This window comes from Neospora caninum, chromosome XII (genome assembly GCF_000208865.1).
Source record: "Neospora caninum Liverpool complete genome, chromosome XII".
NCBI classification, from domain to species: Eukaryota; Apicomplexa; class Conoidasida; order Eucoccidiorida; family Sarcocystidae; genus Neospora; species Neospora caninum.
Window position 1 is genome coordinate 5,615,453 of NC_018398.1, and position 15,468 is coordinate 5,630,920.

A 15,468-nucleotide genomic window follows, 5' to 3' on the forward strand; every position below is an offset into this window, starting at 1 on the left:
CTAAAGTTCCCGTACACGGGTACAGCAACCCCCAAGGGTCCGTCACCCGTCCCACCCGCACAAACACACATACCGCGTCGGTCGCTCTGTGCTCACATGCGTTTTGCGGCCTTCAGTGTGTGTGTCAGGTCATGCCTCACTGCTTGCCTATCTAGTCACTAAAGTGCTCATCGGCCATCAACGCTGCGAGACCAGTACAATGCTTGAAGCAGACGTCAGACAGGGAAAGACCGAACTGACGGTGACACTGTGAGGCGTCGTTAAAGGACAGACCCATGATGTGTACTTATGCGACAGAAGCCACCATCCATATTGCCTCCAGAACAGAAGTCATGCAGACTGTAAGTAGCGTCGGGAAGCGAGAAAATCGGGAGGAAGTCGTTGGCTTCTTTCGAAAACGTGGATTGTATCACGTTCCTGGAAGTCATCGAATTCGGAGTCGAAAATGATGGCCCCTAGGCGACCTGATGGGAGAAAAAGGACAAGTCAACGGAAAGGATGTCGAAGTGACACCTGGAAACAGAGGAGTCCTTGTCATGTAAAGTGGTGCCTGCACTATACCCTGGACTTACTGCCTTTTTGCAATGTAGTGACGTCCTGCCGATTTTTCTGCATGGACTTGATTTGAAGATGTTCCGCCAGAAGACAGTCATCCCTCATCTGTATGAACAGAGAAACCACGAACACAGAGGAACGTCGTTAACAGACCTGCGTCCGAGCTGTAACCGAGCAGACATGTGCATGCAAGCGTCCCTGACACGCAGTGCCGTACCACAGAATAAAAGTGTTGAACAGAAGGGGTTCCGTCCTTGACGTCGACGCCAACGACCGTTTGAATACCACCTTTGCTCCGCTTGAGCGTGAATGTAGCGACGCGAGAAACAACCATGCGTCCGACTTGGTTGTAGACGAACTCCGAGCCGAAATGGTACTCGTAGAGGGCCTAAAGGAACATAGCAATCGATACGCACTACGAAGTCAGAGGATATGGCGGAGAACCAACTAATGGCCACGCATTTGGACACTATAGCAAGCCTGTGGTCTGGAAACCGTGTAACCGTTGACCAGCGACATACCTCGATGTCTTCAAACAGACGATATATGATATTTTGATTCCTCACTGGTACACCTTTTTCGTGTATAACCTGCAGCAGAGTTTCACGCACACAATCAGCGGAAATTTCATGCACGATTCGGCACTGGTCTCCATGTGAAAACATATTCAGCTGTCGATGGTACAGCCGCGACTATCTAATACATTGCAGCGTACCTGATCGATGTTGTCCAAGACAGACACGCCAAATCCGAGAACAAAAGAATTGGTTAACGCCGCTTTGTTCACATCGGAGAGACTGATGGGTCCCACGCCGCAGTGCAGCACGCATAGCGGCAGCCAGCGGGAGGCAAGCACGCGTTCGCTCTCTTGTAGTGCTTCAGTTGACTGCTCCACCGACTCTTCTTCCTCTGTCAGCTCGACTGCTCTTCTCTGGTCTGCCAGCGCCCGCAGCCTCTCACTGGCTGCGCCCTTCAAGGCACCCTTAACCGCATCGGGCAGGCGTTCCGCCGCTTTCACGGTCTCGTTGTGTGTATCGATCCACTGCAGGATGGCCTCCAAGCTGCCCTGGTCGGCTGCTTTGACGACTAAACCAATTTGTGGTATCCCTTGGACAACGGTATGCCTGGTGGTGATCAAGCCTTCTGCGTCGTCTTCTGACTCTTCATCGTCGGCCTGCGCCAGCACGGAAACGTGAGAAAGACTGGTATGATCGGCCGCTGCGGCGAAACCGAATGACGGTGACGATCCTTGTGGCAGTAGGCTTTTGTCTGTGTGCTTCGAGTGACTCTCTACTCCCACTCTGTTCTACGAACAGCCACTCACCAGTTCATCCACGAATTTGATGTCATGGACAGCTTGTTTGTATTTTAGCAGTTTTCTTTGTCTTCGTCTCAGGGTCGAGGCCGTTTTGAGTGCCAGGTCCTCAACCGCAACTTTTGTGGCCTGCGCAGTGCTTGCCGCCGCGCGGCGCAGCTGTCGCCGCTAAACACGCGCAGTCACACGGGATGGTAACAGAAAAAGCTACGGATATTCAAAAGAAAAACCGAGACACGTCACTGGGATGGGAGTGGTTCCACAGCGGTGGCAGTCCGACCGGCTGTCTATTCCTGACCCTTGTTGCTGGCCAAATAAAGATGCAGGGGAAAAGGTATGCATCAGACCTCCCCATGGAGAAACCGTCGACTGTTTTGCAGTAACAGCAAACAAACCGGTTCTGGAAGAGAATCCCGGTCTTGATTATTCACATCATGCATAGCGCTTTACCTCAGCGCTTTGAGATGCTTACGAGCCACCCAACAAGGAGTGATCCCATGTGCCCCACACCATGCCCTCCCGTCTTGGCGGGGAAAATGCATCCAAACAGTTCTAAACCGCTGTGTGGATCGTAGAATACCGGCCAAAGGTGACAGGCGAATAGTGTCACCAGCGCTGGCGTTCTTATTCTTCTTCCTTTCGGTCATCGATGACAGCAAACCACCGAAACCTTCCGTTTCTGTTTTCGTATGTAGGGGGTGAGAAAATTGTGTTTCCAAATGAACGAGGCATGTGTCAGTATTCAACTCAGATCCAATATGCTTTTAAGATTTACGTATAAAAGGTGAGCCGATCGGAATAAACTAGTCTAAAACGCCGACGGCGAACCGCCCCGTGCACCCGCGTTAGAAGGGATTGTCGGGTAACTCTGCAATTCGTAAGGCACGAGAAAAGATAATCAAATTCCACCGCACGTCTCTGACACGACCCATCTGTGTCACCACTCACGTGGAGGCACTCCAGTTTCTGCGACTGCCTTACCAAGTCAAGTCTCTCCGCCATGGCAGCTAGTTTGGCCGCCTGCTGTGCGTTAGCCGCTTGCACGAGCGCCTGTCCAGCGGAGGCCTGCAAGTCTCCAAGGCCTGTCACATCCACTGCCTCGTTGGGCCCGGCCATTTTGAGCTCCACGTGTTCACCACTTCGCCAAATTTTCTTGATTCTCCCTGAGTTGCGACCGATAACTACCCATTTGCCAGGTTCCAACCAGCCACTCCTGACAATGACCTGCGCGCATTCGTACACTCAGTTTCACTACCCACTCATATAGTCATCTATATCGTATCTCCAGACGTCGAGATGCACGCAAACCTGACGAAAATCCCCAACAGCGTGGCGTTCGTAAAGTGTCCATCCATCTCGCCACGCATCTCTGCACGTCTTTACAAGAACAACTCCTTCGCAAACCCGCACACCGGTACTCATGCGCAAGTCTGTGCAGATGTGTCCACGCGTATGCACGTAGGCCTGCGCATGCATGTACTCTATAGTAACCCCGCATGTAAGCCGGTGGCCCTGCGAATCAGAAATGCCGCCATCTGCACAATCACGGTATGAACAAAGGGTTGACGAAAACGTCTGGAAAGAGGCGCAACCGCAAACGCGCTCGTGAATCGACAACGCACCTGGATGAATCGCCCCTTTTGTTTATCCACGCGCGACTCGAGAACGTAGCCCCTTGCGGCCCGCGCGTGTGCGCCGCTGGCGTCCGACGGAGGCCCCGGACCATACAAATGAGGCATGTCCTCTTGGAGGAGGCTCAGAGCTGCTTCCAGCTGGTCCAAGCCTTCTCCCGTCTTGGCGCTGATCGGGATGAACTGCAGAGAAGTCGCTCAGACGGACAACACGGGTCATAAAACTGGAGACGCGACCCCAGAGAAGCGGAGGAAAGGCAGGTACATGGAGAGATGACAAACACAGAGAAAGAAAAGACATCATCATCCGCAAACTGGTGCAGAGATGTTCCCGACCGGTGCCAACTTGACAGAGACACAATCTCTAGGGAGAATACAAGGCACCTCAGCACTGCATCCGGGGAGACTGAAGGACTCGTGACAAAAAGACAACCAAAACGAGAGAATTCTCCACCAAGAACTCGAGCCCCTATTGAAAAACATGCTCCAGTTCCACGCGCGGCGACGGTGTCGCCAGATCGCATAACCTCAGTCGGTTGGCTCACCGGAACGTCTCCTCCAGCATCGTCGCTGATGACACCGAGGTCGGCAAACTGCTTCTTCACTCTGTGTGGGAGCAGCACAAGAACACAGGAAGACGCGCGCTTTGGCTACGCCCCGGCTCACGTGGTGTGGTTTTTTGGTCACAAACCGGACATTCTCTCTCTCAACAGCTGCGTGGTCTGAGGGGACGAAGACTGCTGTCCGAGAACTAATGGCGCCGCTCTTCTCTGTTCACAAGCTGCCAACCGAGGGGGAACATGGGGAAAACTGCGAGCAGGACTGCGTGAGTTTTTTTGGCGCATGCAAACGCTGATGTAGGCCTGTTGAGTTTGTTGGGGTGTCCACGCATCCACACGCTGGCATGTCTACCACACCCCCAGCGGCTGACGCATTTAAAGGAATCTGAACTCTTTTCCCACAGTCTCACCTCGCAATGTCAGCGCCAGGCTTGTCGACTTTATTCAGCGCTGCAATCCAAGGCGTGCCGGACTTGCGAATAATGTCTAGACACTCGAGAGTCTGTGCCTTCACGCCCTCGTCCGCTGCTACGACGAGAACACACAGATCCGTGGCTGCGGCCCCGCGCTTGCGCATAGAAGCAAACGCCGCGTGCCCCGGGGTATCAATGAAGGTCAGTTTCTGTCTCTGAGAGGGGAGAACGAGACTGCCTGAAGACACCGCTTGGGTAATGCCTCCAGCTTCAGATTCTGCTACATGGGAACTGAAGACGGCAAAAAAGAGAAAGATACGCACATCTACGCACATGAGCAAAAGTACAAAAGAAGTAACTTTTCCTCGTACACGGAACGCCGCACGCGACGTGTTTGGAGAGCCTCTAGGAACCACACACGTGACAAAAACTCTGCGTCCTCAAAATCTATGAGTTTCAGTCCCTTACGCGAGACGGAGGCCCAGGGAGATGCAGCTAGTGGGAGCTTTCGGCTTCTCGCTGGCTCATGCATGCAACTGCGCCGTCATGTAACCGCGGGGCCGACGGCACGCGGATGAAGGCTGGAGATTTTGGTGCCGCGACGTCGCATAGCAAACAGGACCAGGCCTTTGTGAGAAGCACACCCTGAGGAGCTTTGCGCTCCACGTTCTCGAGCAGTCACTCAAAGGAGACGAAACGGCAAAAGTGTGAGATGTCGAAGAGGCGCCCGGGAAAAAAGGCAACCTAGTGGACGCAGTTGGCGGGGCACACACTCGGTGTTGTCGATTCACGAGATATTTGAGGAAAGGCCTATGAGGGCAGCAGCAGATTACGCCGCACAGAAACGACCCACCCGAGAAAGGACTTGAACGTCTTCTGTCCACTTCGACAGGCCTCCGTTTTCAAGTGACGAGCACACCGGGGAACGCGAGTCTTGATCCTTGCTCTCTCGCATTTCCGTTTCCCTCACCTTCGGAGCTTGTCGAGAAGTGTTGTCTTCCCGTGGTCGACGTGGCCAAGAACCGCCACGACAGCAGGAGCGCGATAGTCGCCGCGATCTTCACTGGGCACCCCTCGAGTTAGGCGGAGACAACTGAGCTTCCCAACTTCATCGCTGAGGAACTCTGCTTCGTCTTCATCCAGGCGAGTGCTCGACGTCACACTGCCTCGCCCCGGCGTGCCCTCGAGCAGCAGTGTAGCTACATTCAAAAGGTCGCTTTCCGGCACCTTCAGATGCCGCGCCAAGGAGCCAACAGTCAGATCCTTTACGTGGAGAGTCTCCCGCTCGTCTTCTTTCCGAGGCTGCTCCGCTCCGTGTTTCTTCTTGCTTTCCGCCTTCTTGGCGCGCATTTGCTTCTCGACGAAGCCCAAAACGGAACCGCCGACGATCGCGCCTGACGATGCGTCGCCGAGCCACGCCTCGGGTGGACCCTCGAAACGCGAGTCCACATTCGAGCCCAGAAAAGAAGAGGCAGGCGGAGGGACTTGCTCATTCGTTGACGCGACAAACGCTTTGACGTCTTCCAGGCGCCGCTCTTCTTGTTGGCGTTGGATCGACTGAAGCAACGCTGCGGTAGTGTCGAGCTTCCTCTCGGTCGAACTCGTTTCCTTCGCTACAGTCTTCTCCGCCTTCGCTTCGTGCGAGCGCGCCGCACATTCCTGGACAGGAGGTTCTCGCTTCGGAGCGAGCGGCTCGTTGCTCTTGATCTCCTTCGGCGCGGGCACCTTCTTCATCCTTTCGCTTCTCGCCCTTCCCGGGCGCGCCGGCCGGGGCGTGACAGGCCTGTGTGGATCCCACAGGCAAATCGAGGAGCCGTCGTCCAAAGTGCACGTGTTCTCGCGTTTCAGCGCGTGCATGACAAAGTTGAGCGTCACAATGTCTTGGCGCAGGCCGCCGAGGAACCGAGGCACGCTAAAGAACGCCTGGACTTCGACGGGTTCGATGTGGCCAGGCAGCAGAATCGGCGGCAACCGACCGAGCACCTGACCATGTGTCAACAGAGCGTCCAGCCGCGTCGCCGGGTCGCGCAGGGAAGGAGGCAAGTCGCCCTCTGGCGAAGAAGCCGGCTCGGCAGACCCTTGCGCAGGCTCTGAGTCGCGCGGTTCGAGCGACGCTCCGCGCCCCGCCGGACGTTGCGCTGTCTCCCGGACTGTCGGTGCGCTTCCGCGTTCGCCGCGCTCGTTCGGCTCCTCGGGCGTCGTCCGGTCGCCGGAGCTCGGCGTGTTCTGCCTGTCGTGAGGCAGGTTGTCGCATGCGTTCGCGTCGCACTCCAGGAGGCCCCGGGCGTCCTTGACAATCGCGAGACAGCGGCTCTTCCCGAACCGGGAGTCTTCCGCAAAGAACCGAATCATGCCGCTCGCCGCCGAGAAGACTTGTTCCCAACTGGTCAGCACCGGTCGGACCTGGCTCACGACCCTGTTGACTGAGGCAGGCGCCACGCGCAAGTCGGCGTTCAGACTCGTCAGAAGCAGTCCCAGCGCTCCCTGGCACTCTTCGACCGCACTCAGCCCTCGGCCCCCTCGATAAAACTTGGTCACCTCCTTGACTGCGTGGATTTCTCCGTACAAGAAGGTCAGCCAGCGAAGGTCCGGGGCTCGCGGATCCCACCGCGGGCCAGGCGACGGAAAGCCAAGGATCCGCGGCGCTGGTGCGAAAGGCGGAACGGCGTCCGGGAAGGGGACGGCTCGGGGGCTCACACCGCGGCCCGCTGCCCCGGGAAACTGCCTCCCTGCGCCGCGTTCGCCTTCGCCAGGATGGAACGCGCTTCCCGGGCGGGCGAACCCGGGGACGGGAACCGCTCGGCCTCGGGGATCCAGGGCTGCGCCCCATGCGCTGGCGGCTCCAGGTGAAACTGGGTTTGGAAACGGAGCGTACGGGCCCCACGCACTGGGGGACGGCGTAGGGACAGGTTCCGCGACTGCCGTCGGGAAGGCGACATTCCGCCACACGTGGCTGTCTCGCTCAAAAGACGGAAACGTTTCCGGCGGGTCCATCTGGCCGAGGAGCTTCGCAAGGACGCCCTCAGCGCGCTCCCGGGGATCTCCGTGAGAACACTCCCGCTCCCCCGGGCGACTCACCGGTGTCTCCTGGCTCGCCAGAGGAAGCCGTTGCCCAAAGTGCTGGCTTCGAACCTCCTGGGAAAAGGGGAGGCTCGAACGCATGCGGTTACGGGGATCCGCCACGCGTGCCCGGAAAGCCGCTTCTTCCTGGAGAAACTCCGCCTTTGCTGCTTCGGCACGCGCCGTGGCTGCCGAGGCGGCGTCTCTCGCAGCCGCCGCCTTCAGGCTGGCTTCCGCGAGAGTCGCGGGCGGAGACAGACCACCAGGCGGCGACGCGGTCGAGGGCGACGTGGCGTCTCTGTTGAGTGCACCGGGTACTGGCGCCGCCGTGTCCTCGAGAGCAGGGGGAAGAAACCCGCTCGGACTCGACTGCGGGCTTGGAGACAGGGCCCCCGCGGAGGCGTCCGCACGACCGGTCCGGTGCGGAGTAGAGGCGGAAAGCGACCGAACCTCCCCGCGAACAGAAAGGGTCAGAGCCGCGGCTGCAGCCGTGGCGGCGGCCTGCCGGGCGTGCGCCGCTTCTTGCCAAGCAGCAGAGGCTGCGGCGTGGAGGGCCGCGAGCCGCTCCTGGGCGGCAGCTAGGCAGGGCGGGAGGGGCGAAGCAGCCTGGGAAGAGAAAAGCCGCACATCGTGCCGCAGGGTACGCCTAGACCGCCACATCGTAACTGGGGAGAGACACGGACCTAGAGCCACTCCGACGGCCAGTGGACGACCCAGCTGAGACTTGAAACGGGCGAAGGAGAGGAGACAAAAACGAGAAAGAGAGGAGACAAAAACGAGAAAGAGAGGAGACAAAAACGAGAAGGCATACGCAGGGTGAGTGGCAAAGACGGACAGCCAAAGTCAAAAGGACATTTTCAGACGGAGGAGACAAGAGCGGCATCTTCCCACTCCACGGGAGAGCTCGACGAAACGCGCCAGCCACGCGAGAAATATCGGGGGTGGGTCGTCTGCCTTCTCCTGGTGACCTAAGCGTAGGTGTCGCCTGGAGGTTCCTACGAGCCACGCTAAACGCATGCAGGCCCCCGATGCAGGTGCGCGGTCGCTTTACGTAGGAAGCAGACTGTCTCCAGTTTCCCACGCTTGCACAGCTGATCTATTCGAGGGTTCTTACAGCTTGGCCGGATGCGTCTCCGAGCGCGTGTCTGCGCCTGTCTTCCCAGGAGCCTGCTGGCCCAGAAAGCGCGTGGCGCATCCACTCGTCGAGAGGCGGCAACGGCGACGAGAGGGCCTCGGCGAGCCCGGACTTAGACGATTCGGGAAAGGTGACCGACTCCGAGTTCAGCCGAAGCGCGCCGGGCAAAAGCATCCCTTGTTCTCCGTTGATCGCGTTTTGGTCGTCCTTTGTCGTCCTCTGTCCGTCGTTCTCTGTGACGCGTCGCTCTCTCTGGTTGGTGCGAGATGCACGAAACAGTTCGGCTTCGCCTTCAGCCCTTTCGCCTGCCTTCGCCTCCTCAGACGCCTTCACAGGCGTCGCCGCCACCTCCTGGCCCTCCGCCGAGATGGCATTGAAAGAGGGAACGGCTGTCGAAAAGTCTCGCCCTTTCTCAGGCGAAACTTCACATTCCCTTCCTTCCTCCGTCTCTTTGACCGTCTCCGTTGCACCAGCCGGCGGCTCGGTGTACCCCGCTCCTTCGCATTCGTCCCTCCCACGACCCCCCGAGAGACGCCCCGCATCTGGCGGCAAACGCGCCTCTGTCTTCCGGACATCATCCCCTTCCTTCCGTGTGCTCGTTAGCGCATCCCCTTCTCTCGTTGACGCATCCCCTTCTCTCGTTTGCGCATCCAATTCTCTCGTTTGCGCATCCCCTTCTTTCGTTTGCGCATCCCCTTCTTTCGTTTGCGCATCCCCTTCTTTCGTTTGCGCATCCCCTTCTTTCGTTTGCGCATCCCCTTCTTTCGTTTGCGCATCCCCTTCTCTCGTTTGCGCATCCCCTTCTTTCGTTCGCGCCTCCTCTCCCGACGCCAGCGACACATCCCGGGTCCCCAGCGCCGTCTCGCCTTCTGTCACAATGGCACTCTCGGCGCCATCTTCCTCAAGGGCGTGTTCCGCCATTCTTCTCTTGCCCGCATCGGCTCCACGGGCGACCAGGCTCTCCGCCTCGAGTTCTCTCACGCGGTCGAGGCCGAGACGCAGCTCAGCGTCCCCGCCTTCTCCTTGCCGCAGGAGTCGCGAACGAATCTCACGGAAGGTGCGGGTGGGCGGCCTCGCCGACTGCTGCAAAGTTCGCGCTGCTCGGAGCGCCGCTGCGCGCTCCGCCGCCTCGGCGCGCCGCTCCGCGGCTCGGCTGGCCTCCTCCAGCATGCGGACGACTGCCTGGGCCTCGGCAGGTCGTCCCCGGTCCCTCGCGGAAGCGTCGCCCCGACCGTCTCCGCGACGAGCCGGCGCCAGGGCCCGAAACCTAGTCTGAAACAGACGCGCGAGGAACGCGCGAAGCGGAGCGAAAGAAAAAAAGGAGAAAAACCATAGGGGCGGAAGCGCGAGGAAGCGCAGGCGAGACAGCCCACCAGAAGCGGCTGAGGACCGCGTCGAGAGAGAGGCGTTCACCGCGCTAGAAGACGAAGAAGTGGACCCAGTCGCCGTCTCCTGAGCCTCGCGAGATGAGCTGGCCGACGGCGCGGAAGACGTTAGAGACGAAGGAGAAGTGAAAGAGTTGGAGGGCGAGAGAGAAGTCTTAACGGAGGAATGGGGTAAGGGACGGGGAGAGGCTTCTCCCCCAGATGGCGACGATGCAGATTCAGAGATCAAAGGCTGTTCTCTTGAGGTCAAAGGCGTCGGCTGGCGAGAGAAGAAAGCAAGACACGCGTGCCATTTTCCCACGAGGCGTTCTCGAAGTCTTGTGACACAAAATGCGGCGACTGGATTTCTCGGTTTCTCTCCCGCCGCGTTTCCGGCCTCAGTTTCTCTGGTCTCTTCTGCGCATTCTTTATCGTCTGTCTTCCTGCTGTCTGTCTCTTTCACTCCTTTGATCGTCTTGCGTCCATTGCCCCCGCCAGCCCCTCGTAGCGCCACCTTTTCGAAAACAAACTTTGCATGCGTTCCCCCGTGGTCCCCGCCCGCGGAGACACTCCGCTCCTGAGTAGGTCTCTGCTCCAGCTGTTTCCCAGCAGCGCGCGGAGGATCCTCACTGGCGGCTGGCCACGACAGCCTGGCCGCAAGGTGCTGCGTGGTTCGTTCTCTCTCTTGCAAACGCCACTCCCACTCTGCGTGTGAAGAGACAATCCGGCGCCCTCGAATAGGGAGAACAGGAGATCGAGAAGAGGAGACACTGGGGCGAGGGGAAGGGGTCAGGGTCAGCGAGGACGACCGGTCCGGTTTCCCCCTTCTCTCGGCGGTCCGAGACGCTCCGGCATCAGCCGGGGCTAGCGCCGCTTGCGCAGACAGCCTCTCGGGCCCTCCGCGAATGCGTGAAGACGGAAAGGAGACAGGAGACGACGGCGAAGTGGGCGAAATGGACGAAGCGGCAGAAGAGGAAGACGAGGGAGACGGAGGTCGAGACGCCCGGTAGGACGGTCGTGTGACGGGTCCAACCGCCACCGCAGCGACAGCCGCAGCTGCGGCGGTTCGCGCGTCTCGAGTATAAGCTGGTTTCCAAGACGGGCGGGTACCGAGAGCCTCTGGGAACAGGGGCTGAGGAGGGGCGTCCGGGGGGGAACAGGAGGAGAAGGAAAAGAGGGCAGAAGAGGGAACGGACGGAGAGGAAGAGGAAGCGGGCGACAGAAAAAGGCGGGAACACGGATCGGACTGCCGATCTCCAGCGCCAGGAGGAGAGCCCGAGGAGGTGGAGAAGGGGGAAGACGAGACATTGGAGAAAGGCGGAGAGAGGTGAACGCGAGAGGAAAGACAGCTGGGATAAACGCATTTATCAGACCGCGCATGCAAACGTACAGGGGAAACACGACCTGTACACTGAGAATACAGCCGCGGAGGAACCCGCGCGTTCCTCGAGTACGATTCAGACGAGAAACGAAACGAAGGGAGGCCAGAGGAAGAGACAGAAGAGAGAGAAGAAAGAGACAAGAGAGAGGAAAGAGACAAGAGAGAAGAAGGAGACGAGAGAGGGGGGAGGCGGGAAAAGGTGAGACAGGGGGGAGCAGAAGCATGTGTCTCTCTTCCGCGTTGAAGGCGAGGGTGAGCTGAAGCCGCTCGCCTGAGAAGGCGCCAGCGCGGACGGCGTCCCGGCCACATCTTGGTGGGTTTGTGTGGAACGGAGCGAAATGTGTCCCGGAGGGCGATTCATCTCAATCTTGTCTCTTCAACTAGGAAAAAGAAAAACGCAAAAGAGACGAAAGGAAAAGGGAAAAAGAGAAAGGACGCGAGAGAAGGGGGGCTGTAGTCGACGCCGCTCTCGCGCATGTGCATCGAGCATTTCCTGGGCCACTCTTGGGAGGCGGGGGAGGCTGCCGCCTCAGGACTCGCCAGCTCTCAGACACAATTAACGAAAAAGTGGAGAGGAGAAGGAACTTCTTTCTCTCGCCGGAGCTCATCGCCTTCCTCGAGGAGAGGAACAGTGGCGCATGCATGCAATCGATTTCTGCGGATGTGCACATGCAGTGCCAAATAGCAGAGCGGGGCCTCGCGATGCTAGAGCAAGGAAAGGTGACCATTCTCGCCTCGAGTCTCCATCGAGCACGCATGCACAGATCATTTCTTTCCCTTCCCTCCCCCATCTTTTCACCAACATGTGGAAAGAGAGAACTGGTGCTTCTTCCCAGAGGACGCGCAGAGAGAAAAACTCTGCGGCTCCTCCTCTGAAATTCTTCCACAATAGCGAGTCATAACATCGTCGAAACAAGCAAGCGACCAACCTGCACACACGACTATATATATATATATATATATATAGGAATACCCTATACACGTTAACAGCAATCAGAGGCGGTCTCGCGTCCTCTGTACTGTGGTTCACAAAGGCCTTATCATTCTTACAGTTCCTTTGAACGAGGGCTAGCGATGTTCGCCTGCGTGTGGGGCTTCGACCGTGGGCCGGCTTCGCACAAATGCGTCAACCAAGACGGCGGTGAGGCCTTTTGTCTGCGCTAAGAGACATCGGCATGCAGCATTTTCCTAAACTGGACTTTTTGTGTGTCAGTACGGCTCGGTGCACCACAGAGCCAGAAAAGACTCTCCCCCAGTATGCAACTACTTTCTTTCGACGAGGTAACGCGAGCATGTTTTCTAGGAGCGATTCCCTTTTCGAAAATGTCAAATGCGTTTTCTGGAAGACGCGGCGCATGCTCTGCCTGCATCGAAGGGCAAACGCATCTCAACAAGAGCGGACCGCATGCGTCCTTCCTCGTCGGCGTATTCCAATGTGCATACCGGCACTTGTCTTTCGGTTTATTTTCTGTCCTAGACCGAACTACATATCTATGCACACTTGGACGCGTGGGTGCTGTTGCTAAGACTCGCTCTATCCGGTGGAGGCGAGAGTCCGTGTGATCTTTGGTCGATCGGCGCGAACTAGACTTCCACTGCGTGTCGTTTCGAGTGCCTCGACACTGCGGCGACAGCGGAGTGGAGAGGACCAGATCTCTGTAAAAGTACCGGGTTTCCACATTTTCTCCACAGGCTGGTGACGCACTCGCGCCCTGCATGCGGGACAAGAGGCAGCTCTTTCAGACCCGCACGCTGGGGTTTGTCCTGGCGCCTGAAAAAGAATTTTGCTTTTTTTCCTCAGACGACACCTGAGTGTCCATGGAAAACCTGTGCGCCCACGCAGCGACCTTGCTCAGTCAGGACACCAAAACGGAACAGCTCAGCCGCTTCAACGGTCAGTCGACCTGCGCGGAGCCCGCACGTGCGAATAAAAAAAACCCACCCGCATAGACATGCCTGGACACGCAGCAGTCGACGCATCTGCATATCGGTGTGCAGGCGCTGGTGTAGCTTTTGAGTTCTCTGTACGTTTTGAGACTTTCGAGGGACGTGGCACGAGACACGCAGATTTCGTCACGCTGGGTCCAGTCCTGCCAGGAAGCGCTCGTGGGGACCTGAAGCAGAGAGACTCGTGCGCACATGCGCACACGAGTGAAGCGCCGAGACGAGGCGTAGAGCCTCGTAGAGCGTCGCGCACACACGGGTGCGGTGGACACCCTCGGACTCGACCAGAAAAAGCGTCTCAGGTTCTCTCGGCCTTCTTGATCATCGACGCAAGCACATCTCGGCAAACCGAGTCGACTTGCTCCAGGTTAAGGCCCCCCAGGCGCCGGGTGTGAATGCCTTTGAAGGCCGAAACAACTCTAAGAGACAAAAGGAAAGGCCAGAGACGTAGCAGTTGCTTTTGTGAGAACGGCTTCACAGACAGAAGGAACGCCTACGAGGGAGAAAAACGAGGGAAAACGCAAAAGAGAGCGAAAAAAAAGAACGACACCACACCGGGAATCCCTCCGCCGCCCACACGCGACCCTATGAAGAGCACCTGTTTTCCCCTCTCTCCTCATTTACACGTATAGACCCAAATACATGTCTACTTCTATGACAGCTTCACTTTCAGCAGAAACATGACCATCTATCTGTCTTCATGTATATATACATACATATATATACATATATACATATATATAGTCAAATTTGCGCAAGTGAGAAAACGAATCTGTAGACGTATCTGCTTCTATCACTGTGCCGTTCTTTCTCTCCATATTCATAGACACGCATGCATGAAGGAGGAACTTACGGCACTGAGAGGTCGTCTCCACAGGTTTCGGTGGCGTGATCTTCGAGTTTCGCCCAGAAGCAATCCGCCTCTTCGAGTTCATTTCGAAGATCGGCGACAACTCGCCTGCGCGTGGCGGGCTCCTCCAGCTTTGCAACGACGTCTACAATCGAGGCATTCCCTTCCTTTTCGGAAACGCTTCCTTCGGGAACTGGGGGATTTCTGTCTCCGCTCGAAGCGGAGGAAGAAGAGACGGAGGAGGGGAGTGCTGATCTGGCGTCGTTTGGCAGCTCCATGGTTGCACAAGGAACCAGGGTCGACATAAGGGAGAAAAGAGGAAAGAGTGAAAATAAGAGGAAAGAATGAAAATAGAGGAAAAGAATGAAAATGTAAGAGAATGAAAGTAAAAGAAAAGACTGAAAAGATAAGAGAACGAATATAAGCGAATGAAAGTAGGAGAGCAAAGAGGGAGAGGAAAACGTGATGATTCAGGGAGAGCGTGGGAGAAAAGGCAGGGGAGTTTGTCTCGGTCAGTGAACTGAGAGTGCACTCGAAGAGACACCGGATGGCAGGAAGGTGGCGAGACGATCGTTCTTTTTTCCTGATGAAAGGTGAAGGCAAAAAAACGGGTACGGAGAATAAAGAAACGAGGGAGAAAAAAGGGCGAAGATGAGCAAATCTGTGCAGATATTGTACGTCGATGATTGCTGTGTCTGGGGTGTGCAAGATGCCCTCAAGATACACCTGGCGCTACCGGTGTCTATTCCAGTGTCTCCCTTCAGGTGGAGACGCAGAGGCGGTCAGACGAGAAACAGGAACAAGGAAACGAAGAGAAACAGGAACGAGGGAACGAAGAGAAACAGGAATGAGGGAACGAAGAGAAAAAGGACGGAAAGGACAGAGGAGACGTAGAGGCGGACGATCCCGACGGCAGGCAGCCAGTGGATTTTTGTGTGTCGAAGCCTCAACGGGGGAAATCTTCCCAGCATGTGTGCAGTTATAAAAGGGCATTGAAGGCGAGGCTCCGCACTGGCCAGAGAAAATGGGAAGGACTGACAAGCAACCAATCGTAGATTTCTCTCCTTGTGCGCGCGACCTGCGAGCACGCGAACCAGGACACCCAGGCGCATTCCGCTGCCGAAGGTATGCGTGTCCGGTGGAGGAGTCGGGAAAGACTGTGATGGAATCGGTGCGTTTTCCCTTTTTCAGAAACGCGTCCGCGATCTGTAACGTTCTTCTCCGATGGTCCACTCCATTCCCGGGGGAGAGAGAGATGCC

The 15,468-nt window shown here is 57.2% G+C and overlaps 2 protein-coding genes across 2 annotated transcripts; both read right to left on the minus strand.

Annotated features, from left to right (window-relative positions):
- Positions 1-151: 151 nt before the first annotated feature.
- On the minus strand, positions 152-11,723 carry NCLIV_067450 (hypothetical protein; the record flags this gene model as incomplete). Its single annotated transcript, XM_003886296.1, has 11 exons — positions 152-183; positions 573-660; positions 773-943; positions 1,271-1,729; positions 1,880-2,038; positions 2,852-3,094; positions 3,493-3,684; positions 4,047-4,107; positions 4,472-4,765; positions 5,445-8,140; positions 8,649-11,723. The coding sequence occupies 11 exons, from the start codon at positions 11,721-11,723 to the stop codon at positions 152-154; spliced, it is 7,470 nt and encodes a 2,489-aa protein (XP_003886345.1).
- A 1,933-nt stretch (positions 11,724-13,656) lies between these two features.
- On the minus strand, positions 13,657-14,486 carry NCLIV_067460 (conserved hypothetical protein; the record flags this gene model as incomplete). Its single annotated transcript, XM_003886297.1, has 2 exons — positions 13,657-13,777; positions 14,212-14,486. The coding sequence occupies 2 exons, from the start codon at positions 14,484-14,486 to the stop codon at positions 13,657-13,659; spliced, it is 396 nt and encodes a 131-aa protein (XP_003886346.1).
- Between the last annotated feature and the right edge of the window lie 982 nt (positions 14,487-15,468).